Raw genomic sequence first — 11,799 nt, 5'->3', positions numbered from 1 at the left:
AACGCTTCAAGATTTAGAGGGTCATTAGTAAGATGTGCCAGAATTGTGGAATGATATTTTCCAAGATTGGGAGTATGGTGTGTGCCATGAATTGTTTGTGATGGGGTTGACCTTTATAAAAGTCAGTTAATAGCTAGGCAAAATAAAAATTTTAACTTGTGAGTATTGCCAGTAAACAGGCTCAAACATAGTCTTTAGCTAATTAAGATTTCAGGGAAATGGAAAGGGTGCCAAGTATGAAGCGGAATGACCAGCCTTCCTCTCATACCTTATAGATATGAGGTTTCTGACCATGTGTCTTCAAAGGTCCACAGAGGCCTAGACACTGCTTTCTAATTGAAGAAGGGCCATTTTCATTTTGCAGTCACCTCACTAAAGTCCAGCTATTTTTTAATGGCACAATTTTAAAGGTTTCTCTCAATATATGACTTTCATTGTAAAGCCATCTGGGATTAGATCCTTAAGATGCATAGACTTGTTTGCTACAAACTCCACTCTTTTCTATCATTGTGAAATCCAGATCTTCTCTGTATTTAAGAAAAAAATATAGAGAAAACTTGACCTGAGTTAAGCCAACACTTTTCCTAGACCACTTATATATTCATTCAGCCAATTTTTATTGAGAATTTAATATGTGGCAAATACTGTACTAGCAATTGAAAATATATTAGTAAACGCAATCAAATGAAGACTGGCTTAACGACCAGTGGAAGCATTCCATATGCTAAGCTATTGTATTTCTTCACCCAATGTTCTGTGTTCTGCACATCCTCAGAATATTGTGTTGTGTAGATTGTGAGTTGCATTGGTCAGTCTGGAATTTGTAGATAGTCAAGATATGAATAGGGGTGATTTGGTTTCATGGGCCATGTGTTATGGACATTTGTCAGTTTTTGGCTTCTGATCCTTTGAATACACTGTCTAAGATTATAATCTTCTGTTGAGTCTTGTGAGGGAGTTGGAGCCTGTCTCCATCCATGGAAACTGAATACATCTAATATTAACTTCCTTTGTCTGCACTGCAGCTAGGACTCGATCAATTAGATATACCCAGTCTAGACTTTGAATTAAGAGCTAGTGATGTGAAAAAGCAAGGACACCACAAAGTTTCTTTTTAAAAAAACAGACTTTATTTTTTAGGTCAGGTTTAGATGTACAGAAAAATTGAGAAGATATAGTACATTGAGTTCTGATATTACCCCCCTTTTCCCACTATCGACTTACATTGTTATTATTTACATTATTATGGCACATCTGCTACAATTAAGAAAATAAGATTAATACCTTATTATTAACTAAACTTTATACTTTGTTTGAATTTGCTTAGGTTTTGTCTCCTTAGGCTCCTCCTGGCTGTGACCGTTTTTGGGACTTGTTTTTGATGACCTTTACAGTTTTGAGGAGTACAGGTTGTATATTTTATAGGAAGCCCATGTATGAGAATTTGTCTGTTTTTCTCATGATTAGACTGAGGTTATGGGTTTGAGGGATCTTCTGATCATAAAGTGCTATTTCCATCATATCATCTCAAGGGAACGTACTAACAACAGGACTTAACACTATTTATGTTAACCTTGGTCACCTGGCTGAGGTAGTGTCAGCAATTTCTTCTCTTTTTTTGTCAGCGGTAGAGAGAGCAACAACATTCCAATTTCCAGGTTCAGGGAATTAGCAGCTCCAGCAGCAGGGCCTGTGCTGAGGGTGTTGGCAGTGTAAACTGCGCCACCTAGTGCTAAATGGCAGTGATGTCCTTAGCTGACATCGTGTTAATGAATTTGTGTTAATGAATTTGGCCCGTGATTCTGGCTGCAGAGTCGGAATGACTATTATTCAGTATTTTTCCTTTTAGCTTAAATCATGCATAGTCAGTTTCTGTTACTTGCAACTACAAACCCTGACTGATACATCATCTTTATTATGATTCTTTAGAAGCTTCTTGGCCCTTTATTCCCCCTCTCCCTCCATAGCAGGAGAGGTAGTAGTTTTTTTGTTTGTTTGTTTGTTTTTTGCGGTACGCGGGCCTCTCACTGCTGTGGCCTCTCCCGTTGCGGAGCACAGGCTCCGGACGCGCAGGCTCAGCGGCCATGGCTCACGGACCCAGCCGCTCCGCGGCATGTGGGATCTTCCCGGACCGGGCACAAACCCGTGTCCCCTGCATTGGCAGGCGGACTCCCAACCATTGCGCCACCAGGGTGGGTAGTAGTTTTTGTTGGTAATGTGAATAAGCCGCACAGGAATCTATTTGAATGTGATGGAGCACAATTCTCTCAAGAGTTTCAGTTATCCATTGCTGCATAACAAACCATCTCAAAACTCTGTGCCTTAAAACAGCCATCATTTTATTTGCTTAGGATTCCAGAATTTGGAAGGTGGAGATGGCAACTATCGGTAATGGCAATATTTAAGGTAGTCTTTGTACTTTCTTCTTACATTTTCTTATTTTTTCTGCTGTTACTGAAGTAGCTCTCATCTAGATCATCAATGACAGCCAAGTCACCAATTTCAACTATTAATTTTTTGTCCTTGTCTACATCACCTCATCTAGCACATGTTGTTTGAATGAGGGCTTTCTCTGATCCTCCTACCCCAGATTAGAGTTTGTCTATTGTAGTGCAGTTCCAGTAATTTTAAAAGGATAGTAACAGATGCAAAAGTGTGTATTAAAACACATTATGTGTCAGCCATTGCTCTGATAAAATGGTAAGATAAAATGAAATAAGAGTTCAATAAATACTTTTAAAATGATTCCATGGATGCATGAATGCATGAATGAAAGAAATAAGAACTTTGGTTACTAGATATCTCTTCACTGGGGAGGTCTTCCCCTGCAAAGTCAATCTGAGGTGTGTTGTTCCTGGACCTATGTTCATGGTAACTGTAGAATGGTTACCATGGAATCCCCTCTAAATGTGCGATTGATTAACGTTTGGGTAAAAGAGCCAAGCAGAGGGACCTTCAAGATGGCAGAGGACTAGAAGGTGGAGATCACCTTCCTCCCCACAGATACATCAGAAATACATCTACATGTGGAAAACTCCTACAGAACACCTACTGAACGCTGGCAGAAGACCTCAGACCTCCCAAAAGGCAGGAAACTCCCCACGTACCTGGGTAGGGCAAAAGAAAAAAGAAAAAACAGAGACAAAAGAATAGGGACGGGACCTGCACCTCTGGGAGGGAGCTGTGAAGGAGGAAAGGTCTCCACACACTAGGAAGCCCCTTCGCGGGCGGAGACTGTGGGAGGCATAGGGAGGAAGCTTCAGAGCCACGGGGGAGAGCGCAGCAACAGGGGTGTCGAGGGCAAAGCGGAGAGATTCCCGCACAGAGGATCGGTGCCAACCAGCACTCACCAGCCCGAGAGGTTTGTCTGCTCACCCGCCGGGACGGGCGGGGTCTGGGAGCTGAGGCTCGGGCTTCGGAGGTCGGAGCGCAGGGAGAGGACTGGGGTTGGCGGCGTGAACACAGCCTGAAGGGGGCTAGTGCACCACGGCTAGCCGAGAGGGAGTCCGGGAATAGGTCTAGACCTGCCGAAGAGGCAAGAGACCTTTTCTTGCCTCTTGGTTTCGTGGTGAGCGAGGAGAGGGGATTAAGAGCGCCGCTTAAAGGAGCTCCAAAGACTGGCGCGAGCCGCGGCTATCAGCGCGGACCCCAGAGACCGGCATGAAACGCTAAGGCTACTGCTGCAGCCACCAAGAAGCCTGTGTGCAAGCACAGGTCACTATCCACACCTCCCCTCCCGGGAGCCTGTGCAGATCGCCACTGCCAGGGTCCCGGGATCCAGGGACAACTTCCCCGGGAGAACGCACGGCGCGCCTCAGTCTGTTGCAAAGTCACACTGGCCTGATAATCATTATCACTGATAATCATAGATGAGAAAATCCTCAACAAAATACTAGCAAACAGAATCCAACAGCACATTGAAAGGATCATACATCAAGATCAAGTGGGGTTTATCCCAGGAATACAAGGATTCTTCAATATACGCTAATCAATGTGATGCACCATGTTAACAAATTGAAGGATAAAAACCATATGATCATCTCAACAGATGCAGAAGAAGCTTTTGACAAATTCAACACCATTTATTATAAAAACCCTCCAGAAAGTAGGCATAGAGGTAACCTACCTCAACATAATGAAGGCCATATATGACAAACCCACAGCCAACATTGCTCTCCGTGGTGAAAAACTGAAACCATTTCCTCTAAGATCAGGAACAAGACAAGGTCGTCCACTCTCACCACTATTATTCAATATAGTTTTGGAAGTTTTAGCCACGGCAATCAGAGAATAAAAAGAAACAAAAGGAATCCAAATCAGAAAAAAAGAATTAAAACTGTCACTGTTTGCAGATGGCATGATACTATACATAGAGAATCCTAAAGATGCTACCAGAAAACTACTAGAGCTAATCAATGAATTTGGTAAAGTAGCAGGGTACAAAATTAATGCACAGAAATCTTTTGCATTCCTATACACTAATGATGAAAAATCTGAAAGTGAAATTAAGAAAACACTCCCATTTACCATGGCAACAAAAAGAATAAAATATCTAGGAATAAACCTACCTAAGGAGATAAAAGACCTGTATGCAGAAAACTATAAGATGCTGATGAAAGAAATTAAAGATGATATAAACAGATGGAGAGATATACCATGTTCTTGGATTGGAAGAATCAACATTGTGAAAATGACTCTACTACCCAAAGCAATCTACAGATTCAATGCAATCCCTATCAAACTACCAATGGCATTTTTCACAGAACTAGAGCAAAAAAATTCAGTTTGTATGGAAACACAAAAGACCCCGAATAGCCAAAGCAATCTTGAGAAAGAAAAACGGAGCCGGAGGAATCAGGCTCCCGGACTTCAGACTATACTACAAGGCTACAGTAATCAAGACAGTATGGTACTGGCACAAAAACAGCAATACAGATCAATGGAACAGGATAGAAAGCCCAGAGATAAACCCAGGCACATATGGTCACCTTATCTTTGACAAAGGAGGCAAGAATATACAGTGGAGATAAGACAGCCTCTTTAATAAGAGGTGCTGGGAAAACTGGACAGCTACATGTAAAAGACTGAAATTAGCACACTCCCTAATACCATACACACAAAAAAAACTCAAAATGGATTAAAGACCTAAATGTAAGGCCAGACACCATCAAACTCTTAGAGGAAAACATAGGCAGAACACTCTATGACATAAATCACAGCAAGATCCTTTTTGACCCACCTCCTAGAGAAATGGAAATAAAAACAAAAATAAACAAATGGGGCCTAATGAAACTTCAAAGCTTTTGCACAGCAAAGGAAACCATAAACAAGACGAAAAGACAACCCTCAGAATGGGAGAAAATATTTGCAAATGAAGCAACTGACAAAGGATTAATCTCCAAAACATACAAGCAACTCACGCAGCTCAATATCAAAAAAACAAACAACCCAATCCAAAAATGGGCAGAAGACCTAGACATTCCTCCAAAGAAGATATACAGATTGCCAACAGACACATGAAAGAATGCTCAACATCATTAATCATTAGAGAAATGCTAATCAAAACTACAATGAGATATCATCTCACATTGGTCAGAATGGCCATCATCAAAAAATCTACAAACAGGGGCTTCCCTGGTGGCGCAGTTGTTGAGAGTCTGCCTGCTAATGCAGGGGACATGGGTTCGAGCCCTGCTCTGGGAGGATCCCACATACTGCGGAGCAACTGCGCCCATGAGCCACAACTACTGAGCCTGCGCTCTGGAGCCTGTGCTCCGCAACAAAAGAGGCCACGATAGTGAGAGGCCCATGCACTACGATGAAGAGTGGCCCCCGCTTGCCACAACTAGAGAAAGCCCTCACACAGAAACGAAGACCCAACGCAGCAAAAATAAATTAATTAATAAACTCCTACCCCCAACATCTTCTTTAAAAAAAAAAGAATCTACAAACAATAAATGCTGGAGAAGGTGTGGAGAAAAGGGAACACTCTTGCACTGTTGTTGGGAATGTAAATTGATACAGCCACTATGGAGAACAGTATGGAGGTTCCTTAAAAAACTAAAAATAGAACTACCATACGACCCAGCAATCCCACTACTGGGCATAAACCCTGAGAAAACCATATTTCAAAAAGAGTCATGTATCAAAATGTTCATTGCAGCTCTATTTACAATAGCCAGGACATGGAAGCAACCTAAGTGTCCATCAACAGATGAATGGATACAGAAGATGTGGCACATATATACAATGGAATATTACTCAGTCATAAAAAGGAATGAAACTGAGTTATTTGTAGTGAGGTGGATGGACCTAGAAGATGGGAATAAAGATGCAGACCTACTAGAGAATGGACTTGAGGATATGGGGAGGGGGAAGGGTAAGCTGGGGCAAAGTGAGAGAGTGGCATGGACATATATACACTACCAAATGTAAGATAGATAGCTAGTGGGAAGCAGCCGCATAGCACAGGGAGATCAGCTCGGTGTTTTGTGACCACCTAGAGGGGTGGGATAGGGAGGGTGGGAGAGAGAGATGCAAGAGGGAAGAGATCTGGGGACATATGTATATGTATAACTGATTCAGTTTGTTATAAAGCAGAAACTAACACACCATTGTAAAGCAATTATACTCCAATAAAGATGTTAAAAAAAAAAGATTTGGGGTTTCAGTGGCCATTTCTTTAGTGGTCATTTTTTAATGTTCTGATTAAAAGCTTGGAGTTTTTGGTTGACTCAGAACACTCAGATGACAGAAAGCATGTCTGAAAGGCAGATTGTAATGGATGCTGTCCTTGAGTCATTTTGCCCAGCTCAGTGCAACCTTCTGTGTCAGCTTCTGCAAGCTAACTTCTAACAGCTTGTAAATGAGACCTTCAGAAGAATGCCCCCGGGCACTGGCGACCTGGCTTTAGTTCTCCCTCTTCTCTACAACTGGGAGTATAAAAAGGCCTCCTTCCTATGACCTGAAGCAGAACAAACTCTGATTTATTTATGCTCTGGAGATCCATAAGGGAACTGGGATTTCCCCTGAAATTATTTTTCTTATCTTGTTCTCCATTCCCCTTTCACTTTCCCCACTCGCTTAATGGTTTCTCCTTAATATATAATTTGTACTTGAATCCTTGGCTCCATATCCAATTCTGGGGTAACCTGGCCTATGATGAAAGTATCTGGTCACAAGGAAAGATCAGTTACTGCATGTTTGGGTGGATGTTCCTAAAAAGTGAAAGCGGATTCATAACAGGCATATGAAGGAAAAAGCTTTAGGCTTGACTTTTCTGGAAAAAAAAATCTCTCTTGTACCTCTTTTATGGATCTACCCTAGACTTTCAGAACACCTGTGCTCTACCATAGGAACTGGTCTAGCTCTAGAATCAAACCCCCTCTCTTGAGTGGTGTATTTCTCCACATGCAATGCACCATCAAGTCCTATCAATTCTTCCTGCAAAAGATATTTTGAATTAATTTCTACTAATACCACTCTATTCCAAGTCATCATCGTTTCTCAGCTAGACTATCCATTCATTTATTTATCTTGCATATATTATTGAAAAAACGGAAAATAATTTCATTGTATGTAACTTTTAATTGGGCAAAGCAAACCAGAATAGATTGAGTAAAGTGATAGCCTTCAATATCTAAGTAAATGTCCTGAGACCTTGGCACCAGGAACTCTCTTAGTTGTTTTTAAGAGAATTTTTAAAGTATGCCTGTACCTTAGGCTTCATCCACAGAAAGGGGCACCCCTTGCTCTGTGTAGCTTGCGGCTCCTGGAAAGTGGTACTGACTCCTGTGGCCATATAAGGGCTGCCCCACTGGCTTACAGCATCACATCCATCTGCATTGTCTCAGCACCAAATACTCTTTTTCTAAATAAACCATCGTTGGCAATTTTATTCTACTGTTCGTGCATGTTGACTATCTCCTGTGGCAATCTCCAGCCTCTCTAAGCTGCATGCCTGGACAGTCTATGTTGTCTCTCCATGTACCAGTTATTCTTTCTGTTAATGCTCTGGCTTCAAATTTGCATATATTTTCAGTGATCTGCCTTAACCTTATTTCTCCATAGTATTTTGGTGTGAGTTTTGCAGAACATAAGGTTTCCAGGAATGCCTATGCTGTAGTAAAACAGAAACATTTGTGCGGTATTCATTTTCAAAGAGTTACAGGTACATTGGGGGAAGACAAACATGTAAAAATAAGTACAGGATAGTAGACACAGAATTTAACTTGGGTATTGACAAACTTAGAATAGACGCATGTAGGATAAGCTGTTTATGCTGCCTGAGGAACTGCGGTAGACCATGAAAGATGAGATGGATTTGGCTAAAATGAAGGTCAAAAGAACCTTCTGAGTAGAGAAAACAGAGTACCAAGACATCACCAACTGCTAATCATCTAACCCATGAACTCAGAAGTCTAAATGAAATGCCTGACTTTTCTCTGATTTACTCACGTATTCCCTCTGTATTCTTCAAGATTTATTCATTCAAATTAAAATTTAATTATGTTTCTTTACCTATTATATGAGCAAAATTGCAAATGACTGATGACAAATATTATTGATGTGGCCGTGAGGAAACAAGAACTCTCATAAATTGCTGTTGAGAGTATAAAATGGTACAATCAATTTGGAGGGAAATGTGCCAACATAGCAACACTATATACGTATTTACACTTGGCCCAATAAATCCAATTTCTAGATTTCCATATGTCAGATACACTGGCAAAAGCATAAAAAGGCACATGCATAAAGTTTTTCTTTTAACTGTAAAAGACTCATTAAATAAACTATGGTGTATCTACAAAGCAGAGCACTATGAAGTTATAAAAAGAATGAGGAATCTTTTTGTGGTTAAAGAAGAGCTATGGTGGAGTTAGCTGGATCCATTTTAATCCTTAATGAAAGCAGCATCATGATTGAAATTTATGACATTACTTCAACAAGGTGTAAGAACCTACGTTAATGATTAAGAATGATCATTAAACAAATAACCACTGAAACCCCAAATCTAGAGAGAGAGCCTGTGGAAGCTCAGGTCATCCTTCCTGGGATAAATAGAATGAGGAATAAATCACTGTTGGATTTATAAAGGTATAGGTATGGGAATTATTGACCCACTTTCCTATAGCCATACAATACGTATGAGTGAGCTTGAAAGAACGAACACTCCCTCAAGGACATGAGAACTAAAATAAGGCAGTGAGGAGAGTGATGCATTGGGAGGACTCATAGGGTTTCCTATCTGATGAATGCAGTCAGATTTGCCCAAAGGAAGACAAAGTCACAAGGCGATTTTTGATGGGTTGTGCCCTCTTTTACTATGTGTGTTCCCATGTTAGGATTATAAGCAGTTTCATACTGTTCACAGTGTGCACACAGGAATGTGAATATCTGGAATTACTTGGCCACAGAAGTGTTAAAATGATGACGAGAAAAAGAACGTAAGTCCATAATGGGCAGGCAGAGGAGGTTTCCAGGTGGTAGTGACAGGTCTAAACTACCTCTGTGCTGTTTTCACTGAGCTTTCCAATAGTCATTTCAGCAGCTGGGTTTCATCACAATGGAGACAGGCAGAGGCAGAGGAATTCTAAGTATCAAACTGATTGTTCCCTATTCGAAAGACTTTAGTCTTTTTCTTAATGTCTATGGGATGCAGTCTCTAAGGCCTAGGGCCTTGTAGAAGGTCCGGACAAGGGCATTCTTCACCTCATTATTTCTCAGGCTGTAAATTATGGGGTTCAAAATGGGAGTCATAACAGTATAGGACAGTGATAGCACCTTCTTGCTCTCAGGAGAATTATTGGACTTAGGGCGGAAATAGATGAGGCTTAAAGATACATAGAAAAGGGAGACAAGAAGGAGGTGGGAGGAGCAGGCAGAGAAGTCTTTGCGCTTCCCTTTAGCTGATGGAATCTTGAGGATGGCGGCAATGATGCAAGTGTAGGAACATAGGATCAGCAAGCGGGGTATCATGAGGACCAGAATGGTCCCAACAATGGCATAGATCTCAAACAGTGCCGTGTCTGCACAGACCGGCCTCAGCACAGGTGGGCTGTCACAGAAGAAGTGATTCACCTTGGTGCCACAGAATGGAAAGCTGAAGAGCCATGTGGTCTGCACAGTAGCCATGGAAATGCCTGCAAACCAGGAGGCAACAGCCAGTTTTGCCCACGTCTTAGGGTTCATGACGACTGGGTAGTACAAGGGATTGCAGATGGCTACATAGCGGTCATATGCCATTGTGGCCAGGAGGAAACATTCAAAAACCCCAAAGAAGAAGAAGAAATACATCTGAGTGGCACAGCCAAGAAAGGAGATGGTTGTGTCCTGCGCAATCAGGGTCCCCAGCATCTTGGGCACAATGACTAAGTTGAAGCCAATCTCTATGAAAGACAAGTTCCTGAGGAAGAAGTACATGGGGCTGTGCTGCATGGGGTCAGCCAAGGTAACCAGAATGATGAGGCTGTTTCCCAGCAGGGTGACCAGGTAGATGATTAAAAATATCAGGAAGAGTAATGACTGTATTTCACTAGGTAGGGAAGAGAAACTCATGAGGATAAACTCACTAAATCTTGTCCAGTTTCCTTCAGCCATTGATATAGGAATGAATTCCGAGCTGTGGTCACAGAGAGAGATTCTCAATTGGAAGAGTCAGATTCTGGATTTGTGTTTCAGACTCCTTCTTAGTGTCAGGGAAAGAAAGAGGCAAGATCAGGATTTCAGTTGCAAGAGAAAGGGCCTTGTGCTGTCTAAGAATAAAGACACAAGGAAGAAAGGCCAGAGCCTGAGCTCTGAAATGGGAAACGGCTTATTGTTCCCCACTCTTATTCTTTGTGATCCATCTTCCACTTTGTTACCATATTTGCTAAAACAACTCGGATCATTTTACACACACCCATTTTCTGCAGCACACTTAATACCTTTTTAGCAGGGTTAGATGAAAGGTGTCCTGCAGAAATGGAGTGGAGTCAGATGGAAAACAGTATAAATTTTCCATGTATACCTATTACATATCCCCCTTCTTCAAAGATTCATGGTGTTTATCTTCTCCATCTACTGCCCAAAGCTGTACTTACCTTTTTGGTATACATTTAAAGACTTCAATCCTAAGATAACTTGAGAGTGTATATTAGTAGAAAAAGTCATGTTTTGTTTTGAGGTGACTCAAATAGGAGAAAAAGTGGCAAGGGGGTGCATAGGAAGAACGTCTATAGAATGTAGTGGTTTTAATGCACTTTTTTCCCTCCTTTCAATGTAAGAGCTGTATAGTATTTTATATCATATAATGCCTATTCCTTCTTCCTAATCAGATTATGAAGTAACAACCTTAGGATCTTTCTCCTCAGTCCAGCAAAGCTGTAATTGACATTTCATTGTCAGGACCCAGAATATCCACAGGCTTTCAAAATTAAGATCTGAGAGGAGTACTGTAGCACAACTAACTAGAGTGTGTCCCAGGAGATTCCAACTACTTCTCTTTCTAAAGTAGACAAATTGGAAAAAAGAAACATATTCCCACAAAATTCCGTGAAAAATAAGAAGAACATTAGAGTGAATATTTGAAAGATAATACTCATGAATAAACAATTAACCTGGACTATATTAAATAAGAGCTGGAATCTTAAACGCTATGAAAAAATTCAATATTTATTCCACTTCTGTTGAGGTACTGGCAATGTGATGATTGATTTCTCCCTGAAGCTTAGAATCTAATGGAGGAGATATTTAAATAATCAATTATATTAAATCACAATGAAGGTCTTGATACAGTAAGTATACAGTATCTTATTGGGG

The 11,799-nt window shown here is 41.0% G+C and overlaps 1 protein-coding gene across 1 annotated transcript; it reads right to left on the bottom strand.

The window, feature by feature from the left end:
• Window positions 1–9,648: 9,648 nt before the first annotated feature.
• Window positions 9,649–10,608, bottom strand: OR10A5 (olfactory receptor family 10 subfamily A member 5). The gene has a single exon (XM_065881791.1). The coding sequence runs from the start codon at window positions 10,597–10,599 to the stop codon at window positions 9,649–9,651; it is 951 nt and encodes a 316-aa protein (XP_065737863.1). The 5' UTR covers window positions 10,600–10,608.
• Between the last annotated feature and the right edge of the window lie 1,191 nt (window positions 10,609–11,799).

Source organism: Phocoena phocoena, chromosome 8, assembly GCF_963924675.1.
Source record: "Phocoena phocoena chromosome 8, mPhoPho1.1, whole genome shotgun sequence".
NCBI classification, from domain to species: Eukaryota; Metazoa; Chordata; class Mammalia; order Artiodactyla; family Phocoenidae; genus Phocoena; species Phocoena phocoena.
Note: the sequence above shows the minus strand (reverse complement) of the source record. Positions and strands in the feature narration are given on the sequence as shown.